At 41.8% G+C, this 20,681-nt stretch overlaps 3 protein-coding genes across 4 annotated transcripts; 1 reads left to right on the forward strand and 2 right to left on the reverse strand.

Moving 5' to 3' along the window:
- The first annotated feature begins 468 nt into the window (after nt 1-468).
- On the forward strand, nt 469-1,016 carry LOC102304192 (relaxin-3-like). Its single transcript, XM_005935688.3, has 2 exons — nt 469-649; nt 742-1,016. Exons 1-2 carry the CDS (start codon nt 469-471, stop codon nt 876-878), a joined length of 318 nt encoding a protein of 105 aa, XP_005935750.2. The 3' UTR covers nt 879-1,016.
- On the reverse strand, nt 1,005-2,518 carry dynlt5 (dynein light chain Tctex-type family member 5). The gene is made up of 5 exons (XM_005935687.2): nt 2,371-2,518; nt 2,087-2,235; nt 1,815-1,906; nt 1,379-1,503; nt 1,005-1,303 (listed from the first exon to the last, which is right to left on the reverse strand). The coding sequence occupies exons 2-5, from the start codon at nt 2,179-2,181 to the stop codon at nt 1,100-1,102; spliced, it is 516 nt and encodes a 171-aa protein (XP_005935749.1). The 5' UTR covers nt 2,182-2,235; nt 2,371-2,518; the 3' UTR covers nt 1,005-1,099.
- A 1,019-nt stretch (nt 2,519-3,537) lies between these two features.
- On the reverse strand, nt 3,538-20,240 carry sgip1b (SH3GL interacting endocytic adaptor 1b). Of its 2 annotated transcripts, XM_005935686.2 has the most exons (23): nt 19,808-20,240; nt 15,507-15,570; nt 15,111-15,156; nt 14,576-14,632; nt 14,190-14,247; nt 13,506-13,681; nt 13,326-13,337; nt 12,769-12,780; nt 11,970-11,994; nt 11,518-11,581; nt 11,312-11,382; nt 11,146-11,220; nt 10,989-11,057; nt 10,160-10,906; nt 9,389-9,510; nt 9,119-9,269; nt 8,513-8,624; nt 8,130-8,285; nt 7,868-8,000; nt 7,573-7,775; nt 7,203-7,267; nt 6,912-7,076; nt 3,538-6,800 (listed from the first exon to the last, which is right to left on the reverse strand). In XM_005935686.2, the coding sequence occupies exons 1-23, from the start codon at nt 19,815-19,817 to the stop codon at nt 6,778-6,780; spliced, it is 2,616 nt and encodes an 871-aa protein (XP_005935748.1). In that variant the 5' UTR covers nt 19,818-20,240; the 3' UTR covers nt 3,538-6,777. The 2 variants fall into 2 exon arrangements, with proteins under 2 accessions (XP_005935748.1, XP_014193406.1); XM_014337920.2 differs by lacking the exons at nt 14,190-14,247; nt 14,576-14,632 and having other exon boundaries at nt 13,506-13,688.
- Between the last annotated feature and the right edge of the window lie 441 nt (nt 20,241-20,681).

The following is a 20,681-nucleotide window of genomic DNA, read 5'->3' on the forward strand; positions in this document are numbered from 1 at the left end:
GACAACTCTAACCCAGAACATAGGTTCGATTTAACAAGTGTACCGGTAATAGCAACTGTCTTTCCGTGGAATCATTGATTTATGCCAGTGATAGTGGCCGTGCGCGCTTCTTCGTTGCTATGCAGAGAGCAATCACCTCTTTATCTCGTAGGGCACATATCTCAAGAGATCCATTATGAAATACTTTGCTGAATCCACGGCAATAAAAACCCTGCAGTTCGAACATAAAATAGCAATTCTTTCCCTTTAACATTTACTAAAATGCAGTCAATCAGCGATCTTTGCAGTGACTTAGATTCCCACACATATCCCAAATTGGCAGATTTACATCCGCTGTTAAAAGCACACGATGATCACCACACGATGATCACCAATGATAATGCATAGATAATGCATTTACTCAGGAAACACCTGAGGAAGGCTGTGCGATATAAGACCCGATCGGGACGTGTCCTGAGAAACATCAACATGAGATCCCTACCGTTGGTCATCGTGCTGCTGTGCATGTTGTGTGCGGCGCAGGTTCAGACACAGGAGAGCGCCAACACACTGAAGCTGTGCGGTCGAGCTTTTCTAAGGGCAGTGGTGTTCAACTGCGGAGGATCCAGGTGGAGAAGATTTATGGGAGAAGAGGATACTTTCCCAGAAGGTCAGTATGGACTCACCTCTATTTTCCTTTTTAAATTCATCTAACCTAAATTAGAGACTTCTAGTAAACAAATATTTTTACCTCTTTGGCAGTCAACAGAGAGGCAAACCTCCTAAAGTGGATAGATGTGTCAGTAATGGAACGTCAATTGCGGGACCAAAATGCGGCCTTGATGAGAACGTGCTGCCAACAGGGTTGTCAAAAAAGCGACCTGTCCATGCTCTGCTAGAGCAGAGGAACATCTCAAGGAAGTTCTCAGTCTGTCACAGTTACTCCTAATTTGGCATAATCTCTGTTGTACAGAACACTGTAAGGATGACGTCATTTCTGAGTGCAAAAATGTAAAAAAATAAATAAAATGTAAAAAAAAAAGCACACTGTGAGGTTTGGTTAAGATTTGTTTTAAATTTCTTTACAACTACTCAAAAACAGAGCACAGAAAGAGAGAATTCACTCAAAGTAAACAGCGTAAACACTCGCCACGCCAAACAGAGAACTGTTCTTGAAGAAGTGCGAGGCGAAAGTGTCATTAGACGTGTCCCAGAGACAGCGGCTGCTGATCTGCATGCATTGCCCGGTGAGCTGGCCGATGTGGACCAGGATGACAATTTTGTATCTGGGGATCATTAGTTCCTTCACGCGGGCTCTTATTACCTGGAAGAAGAGTCAGTCTGAATAATGGAGAAATTTAAACATGTTTAGAAAGAGTTGCATCTATTCTTCATTTACCTCGCACAATGTTTTGGTCATTTTTTGAGACCACTCTACTTCATATTTCTCCTCTTGGAGGTAACTGGTAAGGACGTCTTTAAGTATGTCTGTGGCAGCGTTGGCAGGGAAGCGTTTGTAAGGTCCTGTGGTGCGAAAAAAGCCAGAAAACATTTATTACTAACAAAAATCCCATTTTATATTTGTCTAGTAGTTTTGATGGTGGGGTAAAAACATGATGGATGCATGTGAACAGAAGAAAAATTCATATTTTTGTCCATCTCAATTTATATCCTACACAAAACAGTAGGCCACTCTTTACCACTGTGAGGCTGAATTTTTACTTTTCTGCTTAAAATGATCAAACAAAATATATTCAGTTTATTTGTCAGTTCTGTGATGCCTAGAACCTAAAACTCAGCCCCAGTTTTGTAGGCAATTAAAAAGGCTAACTCACCCATCTGGTAGGTGTTCTCCATTGTTGGAGCAAGGCGAGCATTGTCATCATGGTGGCCCAGTTCATCAATGTATGACACAGTGCTTATAGAGCTGAAAGACATAATCATGCTGAAGAGAATACCAGGACAGATGCCATGTGGACTGACCAGCAGTTTCACAACCAAACATGCTGCACTGGGAATGCTGTTTTGAAAATCATTCATAACCTACCAGGAAGCTAAAAAGCTAAAAGATGGACACTGGCCCATATTATCTTAATAGTCTACTCACTCCTTAGTCCTGCCAGTTGTGTCTTTGCCTCTCCCGTTAGAAGGCACCTTGACTACCCTCTTCTCTTTCCTTTGCTGTTTTTCTTTATCGGACATCCCCACTTCTCCTTATTTTTGGTTTCTGAATGACCTGAATGTCGCACGTAGACCCTAACAAAGTACAAAAAAAATACGCTCATAAATGTGTCATTTGCGTTCAGAGTCACTAGACCGAGTTTGAAAAGTAGAGTTTTTAATTACAAAATCGATTACAGATTATAAAATTAGAATACTGAGCCAAATTACCAGTTTACCAGCCTTGAACTGAGCCGAACCAGTCGTCTGGTATGGCTTGGTGTTGTTATGGAAACGGTCCATTAAGCTGTGGGAGGGGTTTCCGGTGAAGTGCTTGTTAAAGTCTCGCGAGGTGAACGACCGAGACAAGCTTGGAAACGAGAGGCTGAGTTAATTACATTTTACAGTAGATATAATTTTAAGGCTCACCTTACCTTACGTTAAAGGCAAAGTTGTGTACCCTTTTCATCTCCCATCTTCTTCCCTTTTTAACGTTGTGTTGTGGTAAACTAGTTCCTGTAAAGCACTTTGGGCTCATGTCAGTAAAAAGTACCATTTCTGAATATTTCTTGCTTGATACCCCGCATTTTATTAAAGGAGGCCAATAATTATAATAACAGTTACAGAGGTGGCAACAATATACCTTTTTCACAAACGTTATACTGACATGAAAAAGATAAACACAGGAGCTACAAATAATCTAATAATATCATATAACACAATAAAAAAATATAATATTCATGCTCTGGCCAGTTTATGCACAGATCCTTAATTTATGTGATTAGCAACACCTGTGTTTTACGGCAAATAGCTGCTGTGGAAAAATTATATCCTTGAATGCATCCTTAAAAGAAACATATGTGGGGGAAAACACTCTTCTAAGATAGGATAAGAGTGTATTAAATACATTTTAAAAAAGAATATGGAATAGATGAAAGAAATATTAAAAGATAATTAAATCAAATTAAGATAACTATTAAATTAAAAGATAATGATTTGTAAATAACTGGATATGAGTAAATTAAGCTTTTTATCTATATCTATGTATATTCTTATAATACAGTTTATTTTTAACTAACTAGGCAGCTCATTCTCTTTTTCATCCTTCATCCTGCTTCATAAACTGTCGTCATGTGCAGGAATAAGACCATGACGGGGTAAAAAAATTCCCATAATCCCACTAAGGACTGTTTTTGTAGTTGCTTGGGAGTGTTTATTTATATAACATGATGACTGATGATGATGGTTTTCAGCCTATTTGACCTCACTATTAAGTTATGACAGACAATAATTTACAGTGTCGCTGAAGCGCCAGGTTGTACATTTAATGTTACGGGTTATGTGCCTGTAGGTGTTATATTTTTACATTTTTGAACAAATGAGAAGGAGATAAATGACTCTTATTTCCTCTTCTTTATTACCAAGTAAAACAGGTATTACATTATAATGACTTTTTTTTTCATATATTTACTCTCAAAATCTTTGGATGGGAAATTTACATGAAATGTTTGCATATTCTGATCCTAATGCAGTGAAAGAATACATACAGCCAAAAAAGTTGTAGAAAAAATAAACTTACAGAAAACCTCTGGTTTTGGAATATTAGTGTACACTCAAAAATAAGGCAAAGAAAAATATAAGCATATTCAACAGAAGAAAAACAAAAGTCGTTCTTACTCAACCAAAAAAAAAGCCATGTTTCTTTTTCTAAGGAACTGAATTTCGCCCGAGTCCAAAGTGTGAGTCAACACATGGAAACGCTCTGTAAAAAAGTGAAACACACACATGTGACATGAAGCAACGATTTGTTTCATGAAGAAAATTGAAGGTGTGCTTTTGTGTGCAAGTCAAACACAGGAGGATGTCAAACACCTATATCGGATGCATGGGATGGGTACGTCATTGAACGCATGCCAGATTTGATTGACAATGAGTTTCTGAAGGTGCATCACCAGCAAAATAGAGAATGGAGGCGCAAGTGAAGTCAAAGGAGTCTCTTCTCAAAGCACACTGATACAACAACACACACATCATGACCTCACTGAAATGGATAAAGTGGTATTGCATTGATAAGACCGGCGATGGACAGGTGCAGATTTCATGCGCCACTGTTTGGAGTTATTCATCAACACCTTTTCTTTTTTTTTCTCTTTGTTTTTTTGTTACAAGAAACCCACGTTAGATGAAGAGAGTGTTGTGTGTCGTTACGCAGAACCAAATGCATTATGAGCGCTGACATCAAGAAACCAAGAGACGATCACAGACACGTCCATATGCTCAGAGAAATATTTGAAACATAGCTTTTTATGTACACTTTTTACACTTAAGTCTTTTAAATATTGCTATTAGAAAATGATAAAACATTTATTCGACATGGTGGGAAAAGGGAGAAAATAAAGCAGGGAAATAAATAGTGCTGTCTTTTTGATAGACACTTCTTTTCATTGCTCTGTGATGTCCTCCATCAAAGATTATTGTCAGAGTTTATAAGCAGCATCAAAGGCAACTCCTACAATCCATAGCCCTGGTCCCTTTAGATTTCTCTGGAAACTTAAAGGTCCTTTTCCTCAGTGTATGGCACTCTTGCATCTCTAGACTTCCTAATATAATTTCTGGATAAATTACCCAAGCTGTCCCAGTGAAAGTAGCAGCTTCACACATAAGCGTCAGCTCAGTATAATGCAATTCTACCCACAAAACACCACCACAAACTCCACCTGTGTCCTGTAATGTGAGACCTTTGATGTATCTCAACATTGCACTTGCCCTTTAGTGGTAATTCGATGTGTTTGTCGTGCACCAGGTCACACTGCTCTAACTCTCTGCCAACACGACTCGTTAATGGTAAAAATGCTTCCAGTAGTAGTGTTTAAAGGCTGTGTGTGTGAAAGTATGGCGTTATGTATGCGCTTCAGCCCTGAGCACAGTCTTTCCAGCACATCAAGTGTGGTTTGTAAAGAAACTCTTTTGCACTCAACAAACTGAGGCCTGATGTTTGACTTTGAAATGACCAAAACTGCAGTTCCTTTAACGTCCACTCGAGGCTGCCTCCAAAAATGAGTCAATCCCCATAAACTAGGAGGTGGGGAAAAAAATCGACACTGCATATTATTGCAGTATTTTATCAATACGTAAACACCAAATATCGATATTTTACGAAATGAATGAAAATACTCTGAATACTACGAACAAAAGCGCTCAGCTCAACCACCATCATCCTGAGATAATGTTAGTTAGTGAACTCACATCGGCTCAAATGTGAATTTGTCTGTGAAGACATCAACAGATATGTGACTTTCACCCAACCGTCTGGTGATTTCCACCTTTAACATTTACAGTTTAGTAAAAAAAACTTTTCATTTCCAATGACAGTGGTGTCCTCAGTGGACTAACTATGCCACTCGTTTTCTGCAAGGCACCACCTCAGTTAATAGGAACTGGACCCGTCGTGCATGTGGGTGTCTTTTTGATCATTCTCTGAGCCATCTGCCAAATCTCCTGCCGTGTTGCACATCATGTCCTAGAAGTCTCTGCTCTATATTACTTGAGTGAACCTACAGCGAACTTAGCCCGCAACCCTGTCATACAAATATGGCCACAAATATAGCTCCAATAATCCAAAACACTCACGACGACTATAAATCAAAATGTAACTTTGCTAACCAAGTCAAAATGGTTCATTCAGTCTAAGGAAGCAAAATAGCATTAAGTTTGGATCTTGGTTACCGTGGGCTTATGATGATTAAATGGATCAAGCATACAAATCATAGAGCAAACAGTTTTATTTGCTCTAATTATTATTGTGACAAGTTTCCCTACAAAATCGAATTTATGTGCTAGAAGGAAATGATCATGACCCATGATCAAATTGTTCCCTAAAGTTCCCAGGACTGAGGCGCAAACATAATTCCATGTCAAGAGCACCTTAGGATTCATAGTGCTGATGTTCTTCCAGTGCTGCAGGTCATTTTAAACTGTCACCTTTAATCATAAGACAGATAAAAGGGATATGACGGTGTCAAAGCTGTCCACACAGAGGAATACATTCTGCTTGGACAACAATCACGACAGTCACACATGTTGAAAATAAACAAAAAACATCTGATTTAAAGGTGGCAGTGCAAATCAGACAGTACCATGTGACTATAACTAATTGGAATACATCTGCAAAGCAAACCTATGTTAAAACGTTTTCCATCTTTTCCACCTCGTTTAAGATTGTTTTGTCATACAAATTATTCACATCATCTTTAAGAGTGCATTCGAAGTGATAACCCGTGAAACAAGAGGAAAATAGAACAAATAAAGCTGGATCACTGTATGAAATCCACAATTATTTTTAAGTTAACAAGAACATAGACTTGGGGTTTCCCTAAACGTTACTCTATATAAGCTCATAAGTGTTCCAAGTGCACAAAACTAATGACTTGTATTTACTTGCATAAACTCAGCAGCAGTCAGTTGACCGAGAATGTCACATTTCACCTCTGTGTTGTTATCTGTTACTCTAATGAACTCCAGCCATTAAATCTAATGGCTCCTAAAGATAAATTTTCAAATGCACTAAACATGGGATGATCCATAGTCTTCACAGTCAAAAGCCATTGATTTTCTTGGTTCTGTTCGCAAACAGGTCCGCTAATTATCTGCCAAATATTTCCCTGTGAAACAAAATAAGACATGTCAGATAGTTGGGAAGTGTCCGTGTGCATTTATATTAACAAACCACAGACTGAAGACAGTCAGCCACTGTTTCTGATGCTTAAACTGACCTGCAGCAAATCTCTTCTTGACCAATGATAGCCGGTAGCCAGTCCCGACCAGCTGGATGTCACAGCCTGACAGAGTGCTTCCTTCGCTTGTGAACTGGACTGTCAGCTGGGAGGGTTTACAGGGACCCTCGATCATCTGGAACCGGCCCAGGAGAGCCCCTACTCCTGCCAGACATGTGATATTTGTGTAACGGGACCAAAAGATTTTACTTTTAAAATCCAAAGAAGAAGAAGATGAAGTAGAAATTAAAAATGTTAAATATTATGAACATGGCAAAAATGAATACTTGCCTCCATTCTCAGACCTGTGAGACAGGCTTGGGATTTTCCACTGTATTGTCTGCTGCTCCGGATTCCTATATGAGGAAAGAAATTCCATGTTACATGTTACTCTCTCACATGTACTCTAAAGAGCAGATATAATAATACTATGAATACAGTGCATATCAATAATACACAGGCAACTGTGCCAATATTTATACACACTTATATAAATACAGAGTATGAAAATAATATAGCCTAGTTTCTACAAATAGATGGTAAAAGGTAGACGGTTGATGCACTAACATACACGTCAGTTTGCTCAGTTTACAATACTATCTCGGCCTTAGCCTCTCAATACGACCACATACTAAGAGTCCTTGTCACCAGGAATCCTCACCAGGTGGCAGGTGGGATCATGGCCTGTAGTTTGGCAATGCCTCCATCAACAGGAACCAGGAAGTTGATGTCGTGAAGCGGCACCGGGGCAGCCAGAGCCTCCGTGTTGTATTTGTAGTCTATTCTAAGGTCTATGTTGGTGCCATCGCCACGCCAGCTCACTGCCAGGTTCAAAGGAGTGGACTGGATCCCGTCTGCTGAGACCTAAATGGCAAAGACAAAGAAGACAGTGAGATAACTGGATAGATAGAAAAAATATAAAAACACATCCTTGAATATTAACGGATATTATATACCTGATACTTGATCATATCCACATTGTAGTATGTCGCCTGAGGCTTCTGTTCAGCCACTTTCTTTAGATGGCTAATCAAGTTTGGCATATTTACCCAGAACTCCTTTCTGTCTACACTGTCTGTAGTGGAATCACTAAGGGATGAGAGGAACATCTTTGATTCAGCCAGCATGAAGTAACACTATGAATCTCTTTTGTTTGGACTGTAAAAATGGGCAACTGTCCGCTCCAGTATATGTGTTTGTCTGTAATCTTCATCTTACCAGCACAGCAGCTGTGGATTAGGGAGGACCTGCTCCAGTCGGTTGTAGTTGCTGATGCTAAAAGTGAGGATAGGTTGAGCTGGGTGGCTCGCAAAGTGCCTGGTTATGCCAGCGGGGAAGGACAGCACCATCTCCCCTGTGATCTTCACAACACATCTGAGGCAGAGAGAGGACTCAAACTAAACAAAATATAAAGCTCACGGATCCCTCTCAGTATAAAAACCCTGAATACAAAGAACTGTGTACCTAATTAGGCTTAAAACAACCTAGCCCAGTCTGCCTTAGAAACATTCCCCTGTCTGCAATTATTAGCAGTGCAGTGTTTCAGTTTTAGCATAAATCCATGCTGACATGATGTCAGTGCATTTTTAATGTAAGCCTACTTGCTGGGGTCAGCGCCTTTAAAGTAGGCATTGATGGTTTCTGTGAAGGCAGCTGCCACTGGCAGAGTGTCTTGGGGTCCCATGGTGAGTGGACTGGGACCTCTGGAGCACCCTAAAACACACATAAACACAAGTGACACTGCTATAACATCTCCTTATAAAACCGTAGTTGGGTTATATCTTACTTGCCTGAAAGTGGGTTTCACACACAGAGGACAGAATAGTTCAAAAACAATTGAAGCAAAACCAAAGCCTCGATCATGGATCTGGATTCTAAGTAAGTGAGCAGGAGATGGGGATGGGTGGCAGCACTCTTGTGGACACAGCCAGTAAAGAAACGGGGCAGGTGCGTACAGTGCATGCACTGGTGTCACTACAGCAGCACTATAGCTCAACTCACCTTCAAAAGCTAAATAAAACCTGCCGTGGTCAAACCATACCAGAGGCTGCGAGGCCTCTGAGTGAGCAGAGACATCAGGAAGAGAGAATCATGGAGAGGGACAAGACTGTGAGGCAAGGACACGATGAGTGACAGACAACATGTGGACTGAGATGCGCAGCTAAGCCGCAGAGACGAGCGTGACAGCCATCTTGCTGGTAGCATACCTGTGGTGGACAAGTTGAGGTCCCTTCCTAAAGTCGGGGTGGACGCTGCACTCTGTGAGGTAATGGAGGAGATTGATGAAGAGCTCTCTGCCCGGGCCAGGGGGGCAAAAGGCGGGGGGCTGCTTGAAACTGGCGGACTGAATGGCCGGGTCTGGAGATGTAACACAAGTTATTTTGTTCAGAATGAAAAAACACAGTCTCAGGAACAAAAGATAAATGAGGGGGAGAGAGAGAGAGGGTAAAAGAAAAGAAAGGGCTTTTCCCACATACCAGGTCTGTGATTGGTTTCCCCGGGGGCAGCTTTGGTCGGGAGGACGGACGAGGAGGAGGAGGCGGAGGGACTGGGCTGCCTCGAGACTGAGGTGTGGTAGGACGAGCTGGAGATGAGGGGCCTGTGGCACATACCAGTGTCTGTGGTTAGCACAGCCTTCAGTTCACAGTGACGGAGATTTTTATTGCCGCACTTCCCTTCTATCAGCTGTGTTTGGAGAGAAACTGTTGTGCGAGACTCTGGTTGGTTCTGGCATGAAATAAAATTGCTGTTGAGATTTTTGTAGGTGTTCTTCTGATTCACGGGGGAAAAAAAATCTGTAGGAAGACGTTACCGCTTGATCTCTGTGCTGATAGAAAGCATCCTGTAATTTTCATACTGGTCTGATGTGGGATGCTTGTTCTCGGTATTCACCAGTTGAATGATGGTATATGTTAAACAAGACCATTTAAGCATTTTCAGCAGTCCCCCTTTAAAATATCAACATTATATTTCCTTATATTTCTGGAAAGATAAGACCTGTTATGCACTACAAACAAAACGCTGTCATTTCAGAATCACAACACTAGATGTCACTAAAGTTTGACCTGCTCATCTCTGTGATTTTTATTTTTGTGGCTGTGCTGGTGGCCTCGTCATTCTCACTTTTTTCAAAGCAAACAAAATTAAAGGACACTGCAGAATTTAAATAAAAAACATTAATCGTGCTTGGTGTAAATGAATCTCGAAGAGGCCACTGTGCGTGTTTGCAGCAACACAAGAGTACTCACTGCTGCCTGAGTAGGGTCCCGGGGAAGACATGATAGACCTGTAGGTAGTTGGAGGAAGAGGAGGTGGCGTGCCCCTGAAGCTTGGCGTCAGCTCTCTGGGGGAACCCACAAAGTCTGGTACATCTTCTCTCAGGTTTACACCTTCTGGAGTCCTCTTACCCCCTAAACCCCCAAGGACCAGCGGAGACGTGACTCCAGCACGAGGGGATCTACGCTCCGCTGGCAGAGGAGGCACAGGGCTGATGGGGGCAGGGGAGGAAGAGTACTCTGCAAACTGCAGCATCTCTTCATCAATAGCATCCTCTTCAGGGCACCCAGGAGGGGAATTAGAGGGGGAGAATTCTGGGGGCAGAGGAGGGGCTGGTTCATCTGGCGGAGGAGGTCCGAGTAGGATGGAGGGAGGCGAGTCTGGCGGAGTGAAACGAGGAGGAGACCCAGGGGAAAACGGCGGAGGTGAAGGTGGAGGTTCTTTTGGAGGTGGTCCAGGCGAGAGGCAGGGGGTGGAAGGGGTGGATGAAGGTGTGTCTGGCGGAGGAGAGTCCGGTGGCGGAGGTGGAGCCGGTTCATCGGGCGGTGGGGGCCTGTCATCAGTGAAAGTAACCCATCTGGGAGACATGGTGTCCTCACTCGTGGGTCCAAAGACGTCGTCTAGGTCGGGGGCAGGGGAGCCTCGGTAAGAGGCTGGGGAGAGGACATTCAGGTAGATTGGTGCCGAACTGCGAGCCGCCCTCCCATTGGGTAGATCGGCTGCAAAGAGTATATTGGAGAAGTGAGATCACAGCTGACTGATCTAACTATATTCTTGACTGATGTTTGAAAATAAATTTACCAGCAGATTCTGAAGGATAGCCGTAGTGACTTCTCGATGGAATGTTTTTTGGAGGGAGTGGAGGCGGAGCTGCGACAGGTGCAACAATTCAAGGTCAGCACAACTTCTTTAGAAACACGAATTACAACAGAGATAAAGTTCACTCATGTTTGCTCACCCCCTGTTGGAAAACTTCTGCTCAGCTGTGATTCTGATCGGGGTCTAGAATCTCCCCACGCATCCGAAGGTACCACTGTCATTGGATAAAGGGGGGAACAGTGTCACCTTTGTAAAGGGAGTTTATTCATTTGGGTAAAGTTATATCCAATCAATGGAGGACTGACCATCATATCTGGCATATTTTCTCTCTAAAGGCAGCTCAAAGAAGGCAGGAGTGTTCTGTGACAGCCTGTCACTGCAAAAAAACACATGCAACAAGTAAAAAAATAGCACACATAGCTGCTCAAGGGACATCTGAAGCAGAGCAATAGCATACCATCTTAATGAAAGAAGCGTTTAATTTGCCAACATTGCTAAAAGGATGACAGACCTTTGCGTCTCTGGGGCAGGACTCGGTATCGGGGTTGAGCGTCTGGGTCTAGCGATCTCCTCACCTATAAGAAAATTAACAAATGCTCAGCTCCTGCTCTGCTGAGACTACTGTTATGTTGTTCTGGTTAGGAGTGGAGAAGTCCCATCCACCAACTGTTCAAACCTTTTGTTCACAAGTGGCAGCCAATCAGAAGAAAGTTGGTTTAAAGGAAGAGATGCTTAAAAGGCTTGTTTCAGACATAGAATTTAAAAAATGACTACACAGACGCTTAGAATAAGTTAAATAATGATTATTTTGAACCCTGAGTCATGCAAAGCTCCTCTACCCCTAGCTGGGTACGAGCATAATATATCCTCTTTAATATGCGTGCAGTAGCAATGTGGTTATGAGCACAAGTACAGGAATACGGGAGGAATTTTAAAAAGCGATTTTTAGAGATGTGTACTTACAGGACAAGTTCCTTTTCATCTGCCCCTGCAAAAAAAGAAAAGAAAAGAAAAAAAAGAAATCCAAACAAAAGAAAAAGTAAGGCTACAGATCATATTATACACCGTATACAAATACACATGATCTTCAGTCCTTTAAGATGTTCTTCTTTCTTATTATATCAAAACACAGTACGATTATAGGAAATCTAATTTGTGTATTACTCCTCTGGCTTAAGTGCTCTTCATCAGTCTTGATAGTTTTGGTGTGACTTGAACAGAATTGGAGACATCAGCTTGAGAAGTCTGTGCTTTGTCTAGTGCTGCCAAATCATAACTACCAACTCCATTCGAGAGAAAAAAAGCATCTGAAAAGCAGAAATGCCTCCTTCCAGAAATGATCATCAGAAAAATATACATACTTTCGTGTGAGTCTTTTCGTGAATGAAGCACACATGCTAACTGTGTCAGTCAGCAGAAGGAAGTGTGCATCTACCCGTGATGGGAGGCTCATGCTGACATGAAAGCATGACAAGGTGTAAACATTAATGGCGTACCCCTTCTGCAGAGCTGTGGTACATTTTTTGGAGCTTTGAGAGGCAAAAGTCAAGTGTCACGTATTCAAGAGAAGGCGGAAATTTCTCCCGTCGGTATCTCTGGTGGACAAGGCAACTCGCTAACTAAACAACGGATGAACAGCACTACAGCCTGAGGTAAAAATGTTTCTCTTTATTTTCTGCATTGTACAGAGTAAGGCAGCGGAGATCAGAAAGCTGCATTTGGGGCTATCAGTGGTAAAACAGCCAGCAGAGGGAAAACTTACCGGACTGCGTCTCTGAGACCAGCAAAAAGGAAGAGAGAACAGACCTGGGTCAGAGAGTGAGTGACAAATCAGTCAAATGGACACTAACTACAACTACACACACCGCATCTCTTTACTTTAACCGCAAAGCCTCAATAATGCAGCATGAGCCGTAACTCCCTGGAGATTATGCGGACAATACGAGCATCACCTACAATCAGCACGCACACAGCCTCACACCGAAGACAGCAGGGTCTCTAGATCAACGGGTTTGGAACTGTATGTGTGTTAGGTTTGCTTTGCATTATGTAACGCACACGCTTTGCCACAAAGGTTTAAGTAAAGCTGTCGCTGAGCAGGAAAAAACTGAAGGAACAGAAGCAAGAAGAAAAAGAAAGTTGTGATTTTTGTGAGGCAGTGAGGTTGGGAAAGAAAGTGCATCCAGGGAAAAAAAAGCCAGCGAAGACAGTCTACGAGATCACTACGACAGGAGGGAACACGTTATCAAGCGTTTTCACCACATCTCATGCCATCTGTCAGGGTGCTGATACAGATGTGAAAATGTGTGACAGGCTTACCGGACTTCTCCTCTACAAGAGGGCAGCAAATAAGTGAGAAGAAAAGACAAGCGCAGGCAGAGAGTCAAACAGATTTGAGAGAAATTAGCAGCTGGTAAAGTATATGAACTGCATTGAGCGTGACTATTGTGCTCTTCACAACTGTGCAGCAGAACAGGACTGCAGATCAGCAGCACTCACCAGAGACGGGGACAGCGCCAGGCCTCCCACTGACGCTTTTAGCTCGTCCATGGATGGAAGCACACACTTGGCACTGTCTGACACCAGCGGCTTGATCTTAATTTTGAACTTTTTTTTGCTGTCCTCGTCATCCTCTGAGTCGCTGGACGAGAAAAAGTGCTTTTCTTTGGAGGCTGGTGAACACTTGTAAAGGGCAAAGAGGAGGAAGTACAACATGCTGTACAAAAATGCAGATAGTTCAACCTTCTGTAGCATTTAAAGCAAGGACAACGGTGCAGGACAGGAGTGCGATATCCATTCTGTGTCCCAGTTACCAGTATTACAACTGCTGTAACTGACACTCCTTCTCCACCTCCACTAAATCTTCCTGCTCAGGGAAGGTCTCCACAGTGTCAACTATCTATGAATCCAGTTCAAACATATACTCCCACTGCTGACACCTGTGGGAGCAGAACTGAGCGTCAGTGGTTAATGAGAACTGTGGTTTAGCGACAATTGTAAAGCCGGTTCGACCTAATGTGGCTGTGTCCGGCTGCCTTGCAGCAGGGGTGCACATACGCAGGGATTTGGCCTATTTAATGCTGAGAAGCACTCAACCAATGAGTCACAAAGCCAAACAGATCAATAGTTTTTGCTGGCGAAGACTCCTAAGAGTGCTACTTCTCCTTCCGACTAAAAGGATATCATCACCCTCGTCACCAGGCCGGAGGCTGAAGCCCTCCTCATCTACATCAGGAGAGGCCTGTAAAAGAGAGACAGCGAGAGGGAAATGGTGACGGTCGTTTCTAGCCACTCTCAAACTCTTCAGCAGCGCATAGAAATGCAGATTAGATTTCACAGATGTCTTGCTGGAGACGTTCCACTTGGTAGATGAAGCTCCTGGTGACTCACAGATTATGCACCACCATAACTCACACACATTTGTACCCTTTACTCTGTAATTTTAAACCTAGCGTCACATGACACTGATTGCACAGCACAGCAAGTATTTCCAATGCCAGAGCTGCAGAGTCCATGCAAAAAGAGAGACAAAGAGAGAAAATGTGCAGGTGTAGGCTGTGGATACTTACATATCTGTCCCAATCAATCTCCCCATAGAAACCATTGGGAGCCCCGTTGGCCTTTTTCTATCAAAACGGAGATCATAAAGAAGGCAAAACGATAAAAGCTTATGACGTTAAACTAAAATTCTTTTAATATCAAAAATTATATTTTTTTAATATACTTTTAGATTTTTTTTAATGTACCATAATCAGAATAAATTATTGCTGCAGGCCCAGTTCAGTTAAATGTAATTTTATTCATAGCACCAGTTAACAGTCTTCCCAAAGTGTTTATATGTCCAGGTAAAGAAAGAACCCAAATGAAATTTTTATCCCCAAAAAGCAGCACTTGGAAACAGCGGTGCAGAAAAACTACCTTTTAACAGGAAGAGACCTCCAACTAATCCATTTAAATCTTGTTAAAGTCACTGTGCTGTAGTTTCCTGTTGTGCTGTTATAATCTCCTAGGTATAGTTTCCTCTGTTAAACAGTCACAAACACTTAGAGGGCCAAAAGAACCCAGGTAAATTAAAGGAAACACTTTCATTGTGTATGTACGTACGCTTCCTTTCTTTCCACTTCCACTTCCTTCTTTGTCAGGTGAGCTCCTGTTTGACAAAACAAGCAGATGGAAAAATTAGGTATCAGTATACCAGTAGATTTTTCTTCATTTGTATGTGGTTTTAAAAAAGTGGGTCCAGGTCTTGTTTTAAATTATTTAATGTAAAATACCCATGTTGTGGTATTCAGATTATTTTTGGTATCTTTTGCAGGTACCGCATAGACCTATAGCACAAAATTTCCTATAATTTTATAAATCCAACAAGAACTTTATTAGTGTCATAGCAGTAGTTTGGGTTGTTTTACATCTCTATGCATTCACATTCTCAAACCAATGAGTTCTCAAAGTGGTTTAGGGATTTTCTCCTGTTACCAGTGAGTGTCTGAGGAAACTCACGTTGTTTCTTTGTCCTTGTCTTTCTTTCGTAAGCCCAGGGCTTTCCTGGTTCGGTTTTTCAGTCCTAGCATAGAAACACACACAGGAAAGGAGCGTGTGAACATTATCATTAAGAACTCATTTGAAGTTGTTATAGCCAAATATAAAATTAACTATCTAGACATTAAAATGCACTTGAAAGCAAATAACAAAGAAGAGTAATGGGCTGGGTGTATAAGAGCCTGGGGATGAGTACGGGCTAGTGGATACAGAGAAGTTACAGTAACCCCAATACGGAGATAAAAATTAACGTATTGATTTGGAACAAACCCCAGGCAATCTGGAGAGAGCCTCCACATAAAACGAAGCAGTGTCCCCTTCCTGACTATGTAGGCTGTTAAGAAAAAATGAACAACCGTTGATCAATGTGTTCACTTCATTAGCACGATTCAGAGCAGAGCAGCCAGGGATCTAGTACAGCGTCCCATCAGCCAAACTGAATGCCAAAAGTCCTGCAGCACTGTCGGCTGGCAACATGCAGCGATGCAATCAGAACGATAAACACAAAGAAAAACGTTTTTTCTGTTTCACCTTATGGTGATTTTTCAAAGGTTTTTGAAATGATTAGGACACAGAACATGCTGTATGCAAATGTAATTTGGAGCACTTATTATCAACTGACAATAAAAATAACTGGAGGTTGTTTAATGATGCTCCATGCTGCAGGAGTGTATTGATTTAAAAATTACATCAAGTCTATAGCCATGCTAGCATGCTAACAGGTCCGTGAGGCTAACTAGGCCCGACTAATAATAACTTTAGCTTAACGTGCATTTACAGTGTTAGCATTCTGATGTTTGGAGTTCATCACATCTATTAACATGTTAGCAAATTAAAGCATAAAATGTTAGCATGCTAACATTCTCTAATTAGCAATACAAAGCGGAGAGAATTAGCTAACATGCTAAACAAAAATTCTCTGGGTGTTATCTATGAAGGCTGTTTGCTGGTATAATTAAAGATAAAGTACTCTTTTGTTTAATGAGTGAATTAATGGGTCAAAAGTGCTCCAGTCCAACATCACTGGTCTAGAGCGCTTACTGTGATAGTCACAGTAATGAATCACTTATTCTGGCTCAATAATTCAACGTACTTATATTCCAGAAAGTGCAGTTAACCAAGATGAGTGACTTTAGGTATTTTAATGTATTTTGACTTGCGTACTATTACACTATAACATGTAACTTTTCACTTAAATAAAAAGTCTGAATAAGTGTAAAGTTAAATGCACTCCACTTAAAAATCTTTGAAAGACACCTTACACAAATTCTGACAAAGAGCAGTTTTCTTTAAAAAAAAAAAAGTCTGTGTGTTTGAGTGTGAGTTTGAGTGTGTGTGCACGCATTTTCTTTCCCCCCCCCCAATAAGCAACCGACAGGTTTGCATAACTGTGTTTTAGAAGAAGTGAGCGCAGTTGATAGTCAAATCCAGAGCGACAGGGACACGTGTGATGAACAGTTGGGAGGATGAACATTTTGTGCCACTCAGAAGCAGCTGATACCGTTTGTGTGTTGCTCTGCTCATCATCCCTTTGTGTAATCTGCATGCTGTGCTTTAAACTGGATCACAATTTCTAAACAGACTTACCGCTTTTAATTTTTTTTTTTGTGCCTTACTTTTTTAATTCATGTCACAGATATTGTGTCGTTAAGATAAACACAAAACAGGAGAAACTCATTTCAAAATTAAATTAATACCGAGTCACTGATGTGGTGATTACCTTCACTCATACTTAAATCCTAACAAATATAAATGTTAATCAGTAGCATTCACGTTCTTCTGACAGGGTCTGTGATGTGACGTATTAGTGGCTCGACTGGCAAATATTATTCCTGCATCCTGTCTCTTTGTTAGTCAATCACAGGTCTGTACCACGATTCTTCTCTCCAGTCCTAACCTGCATGTGACATTGTTGGTAAAGATCAGTCCCAACACTGATGAGTAACAAACCTGTTGAACGACTACGTATGACACACTGAGCGAGTACAAGAGGTCTGGTCAGACTGACTGCAAAGCGATGCAGATCACACTGTGCGTCACAGCAGGACTGTGTTGTTTTTGTAACCCATTTACAGAGTTTGCCTGAGGAGAGCCTCATTAAACAGAGGCATCATACTAATTAATGATACTAGCTGTAAATATAGTTGAGTTAGGGTCTCATTCATGCCAACTCACAGACACACAATCTTTAGACACAATTCTGCAAAACATTTCCAAGGACCAAAGTGATGGATTCACACGTCACCCTACTTACTCACAAATAACATGTTCTTCACATTACTGCTGATAATTTAACTATGTAACTTCCCTATAGTGCCATTATTCCACTTTCAAAATCGAGGATTAAAATTCAAGTTATTTTGGGTTTTTTTTACTCTGCACGTGAAATACAAATGGATTTGCATTTATTGGTAATGTGCTACAAGACTTTCAGCCTTTTTACAGCTATATCATTTTCTTAATATGACCAAATTTAACCTCAGGTATCCTTGCAGTGTCTGTTCTGCAGCTTATAGTCTCTTCTCTACTATATACTGTTGTTCTACATTTTACACAGTTAATTAGCAGATGATACAGCTGGAAGCTCAAGAAGAAAGCTACACACTGACATCTACACACAGCTATTTACAACAAAGGAAACTGCATCTAGGAAAGAAGATAAGACTAAAGCTGTAGGAGAAATGTTCACAGTGGAAACTGACTAATGTTTTTAGACAAAGTATTGTCAAGAACGATGCCTTGGATTCACTGTCAAGTTCTTTCAGACTATGACACAGTTTGTATAAACGCAAACCTCGATAAACAGAAGAATGGCATCCATAATTTGTGTAAATCCCTAAAACAAACAGCTAGTCAGCTATCTTGGTTGTCAGTTGCGTGTAGCTCAACTAGCATGCCGCTGTTACCAGTGACACAGAGGAGGTTTCAAATAAAGAAGGAAAAAGAACAGTTCTGCTCCGATGAGCGGTTTGAACAGGTTTTCTCTGCTTTCTCTTCACATCTTATCCTCTGACTTTTGTTCAGTATTTTAGATATTTACAGTTTCTTACAGTAGCTTAACTTTATGTTAGCAGACAATAAATTCTGCCCTTTCCACGACGTCCATCCTTTCCACCCACTCCCTTGGTTTTCTTCTTTTTACGCGCTTCCAGCCCTATCTCAAGTAGGTTTCAAGTTTCTGCAAGTTGATTTTTATACACTCCTGACATTTACTCCTGCCTGGAAGAAAAGATCAATTTGATACCTTATGGTATGCCATGGAAAATGATCAGCAGGAATTACATTTTTTTTAAGTGTCTGAAACTTGTAAAACTAGCAATGTGGTCTTTAAAGCATAAACTTCTAGTACAAATAGGCCACCTGGCCAAGATTACTGCCCACACTACTGCAATTAATGATTCTGATTTATAGAGAGTGCCACATTTTATCTTAAGCCCAAGAAGCATATTACTACACCTATATTTTAGTCCAGACCTCACTAAATGTCACTAACTACATGCTAACACTGTGTGCACATGTAGCTAACAAAGGCTACAGTGAGCTTGTGACATCTGTGTGAGTTTCCTCCAGCTTGTGAACCGAGTACAATATCATGTTAGGTTGACTGCAGGCCCTCTGCTAATAATAGCCACCTTCCATTACCACGTAGGCACAAATGGATGATAAAGACCCAGCATCTCTCATGCAGAGCAGGATGGTTTATAATGTACTTCACCTAACTGTAGGACAGCATCCTTTACTTCAGTTTATATGAGACATGCACTAAATGCTCTCAGGCTGAAGGATCACCTGATAGCAACAGCTAGTAGTAATGAATGAGTACAGCTACTTGGAGTGGTCACATGTCTCCTTACATACACATTTATATGACATAACTGCAAGATTAGCATGCACACACACATACACACACAGGCACACGCAAAAACAAACACAAACCCAAAAGGACATTACTCTGTACACACTTTACCACTGTGAATGGCAGCTCCCCCTTTCTACACCACAAACATCTTCTCCGGCATTACAGCTACCTTTCTATAAATCTTACACACACACACACACACACGCATACGCACAAGTACTCACAATAGCCACATTGTCACACTGGTCATGCATACAGCTCAGTCGTACCAGAGGTCCGCACGGCATGACAGATCACATCACTGCATTCACTTTTTTTAATGGCCCAGCAGGACACAAGAGGGCAGGAGGAGGACGCTGAGAAACAGGACGTGGAAAATAAAAGGAGTGCACACATCACTTACCTTGCATCATGATTGCAGATTTTCATCCTACGCTGCCCTCTGGATTGCAGGCGGGCAGAAATGGAGGAATCCGACCGGTCAAAAGATGCCTGGGCAGGGCATAGCTAATTCTGCACAGCTCCCCAGCGAAGCACGATGTTGATTTCCTCCACCCCCGAGGGCCCGACTCCCAGACACCCGCACGGGGAGGCGGGGTGGGAGCTGCAAGGCAGCAGGAGCGGTGAAGGACACGGGGAGAAGAGACACCCGAGGAATGCGCTGCAAATCGGGAGAGGAATAGGGGTCCTCTCTGTGTGCGTTAGGCCACAGACGGCCGAGCGGCACTGACACACGCCATCGCTGAGAGGGGGGATGCTGAGGAAAGGCAGAGGGAGAAAAAACAGAGCGCTACAGAGAGATAGAGGGGCAGAGAGAGGCAGAGAAAGACCAGGGGAGAGAGGGGCGGAGGGAGGGAGTGGGAGGCTTGCTGATGTCACATCTGCACTAAACCAATCCCTGAAACCACGGTCACATGGCTGCTGTCCCCTGATGCCTAAGCACCTCTTGGCTTGCCTTGAGCAGGCACACTACATGCTATGCAAGGTCCTATAAAATACAATACACTATTTTCTTTTATTTTGAATTAATTCAAATATTGCTTTTGCTTTGAAAATAAATCTGTTGTATTTTTTTTTTTATGATTTATGATGATTAAATTCATTAAAATTTTCTGAACTGCAAAAAGGTCACCCATCCGTTTTCTTTGCAGACATGCTGGGGCGAGAGGCGGGAAACACCTCGCCATCAACACAGGGAGACAGGCAACCTTTCATGCTTACAGTCACACCTAAGGCCAGTTCAGAATCACCAGTTATTACCAGTTAACCTAACATAC

This window comes from Haplochromis burtoni, unplaced genomic scaffold (genome assembly GCF_018398535.1).
Source record: "Haplochromis burtoni strain Fernald_Lab_line unplaced genomic scaffold, NCSU_Asbu1 Contig_199, whole genome shotgun sequence".
In the NCBI taxonomy this organism is placed as follows: Eukaryota; Metazoa; Chordata; class Actinopteri; order Cichliformes; family Cichlidae; genus Haplochromis; species Haplochromis burtoni.

What these genes read in the sequence shown, in the direction of transcription:
- LOC102304192 (XM_005935688.3), top strand. Translation starts at nt 469, where the DNA reads ATGAGATCCCTACCGTTGGTCATCGTGCTGCTGTGCATGTTGTGTGCG. An exon ending in AGAGGATACTTTCCCAGAAG is followed by an intron (nt 650 to 741) that starts GTCAGTATGGAC and finishes CCTCTTTGGCAG; the next exon opens with TCAACAGAGAGGCAAACCTC.
- dynlt5 (XM_005935687.2), bottom strand. Translation starts at nt 2,181, where the DNA reads ATGTCCGATAAAGAAAAACAGCAAAGGAAAGAGAAGAGGGTAGTCAAG. An exon ending in ACAACTGGCAGGACTAAGGA is followed by an intron (nt 1,907 to 2,086) that starts GTGAGTAGACTA and finishes TATGTCTTTCAG; the next exon opens with CTCTATAAGCACTGTGTCAT. An exon ending in GGAGAACACCTACCAGATGG is followed by an intron (nt 1,504 to 1,814) that starts GTGAGTTAGCCT and finishes TTCGCACCACAG; the next exon opens with GACCTTACAAACGCTTCCCT.
- sgip1b (XM_005935686.2), bottom strand. An exon ending in GCCTGGTGACGAGGGTGATG is followed by an intron (nt 13,682 to 14,189) that starts ATATCCTTTTAG and finishes ACAAGTGTTCAC; the next exon opens with CAGCCTCCAAAGAAAAGCAC. An exon ending in GATGAAAAGGAACTTGTCCT is followed by an intron (nt 11,582 to 11,969) that starts GTAAGTACACAT and finishes ATTTTCTTATAG; the next exon opens with GTGAGGAGATCGCTAGACCC.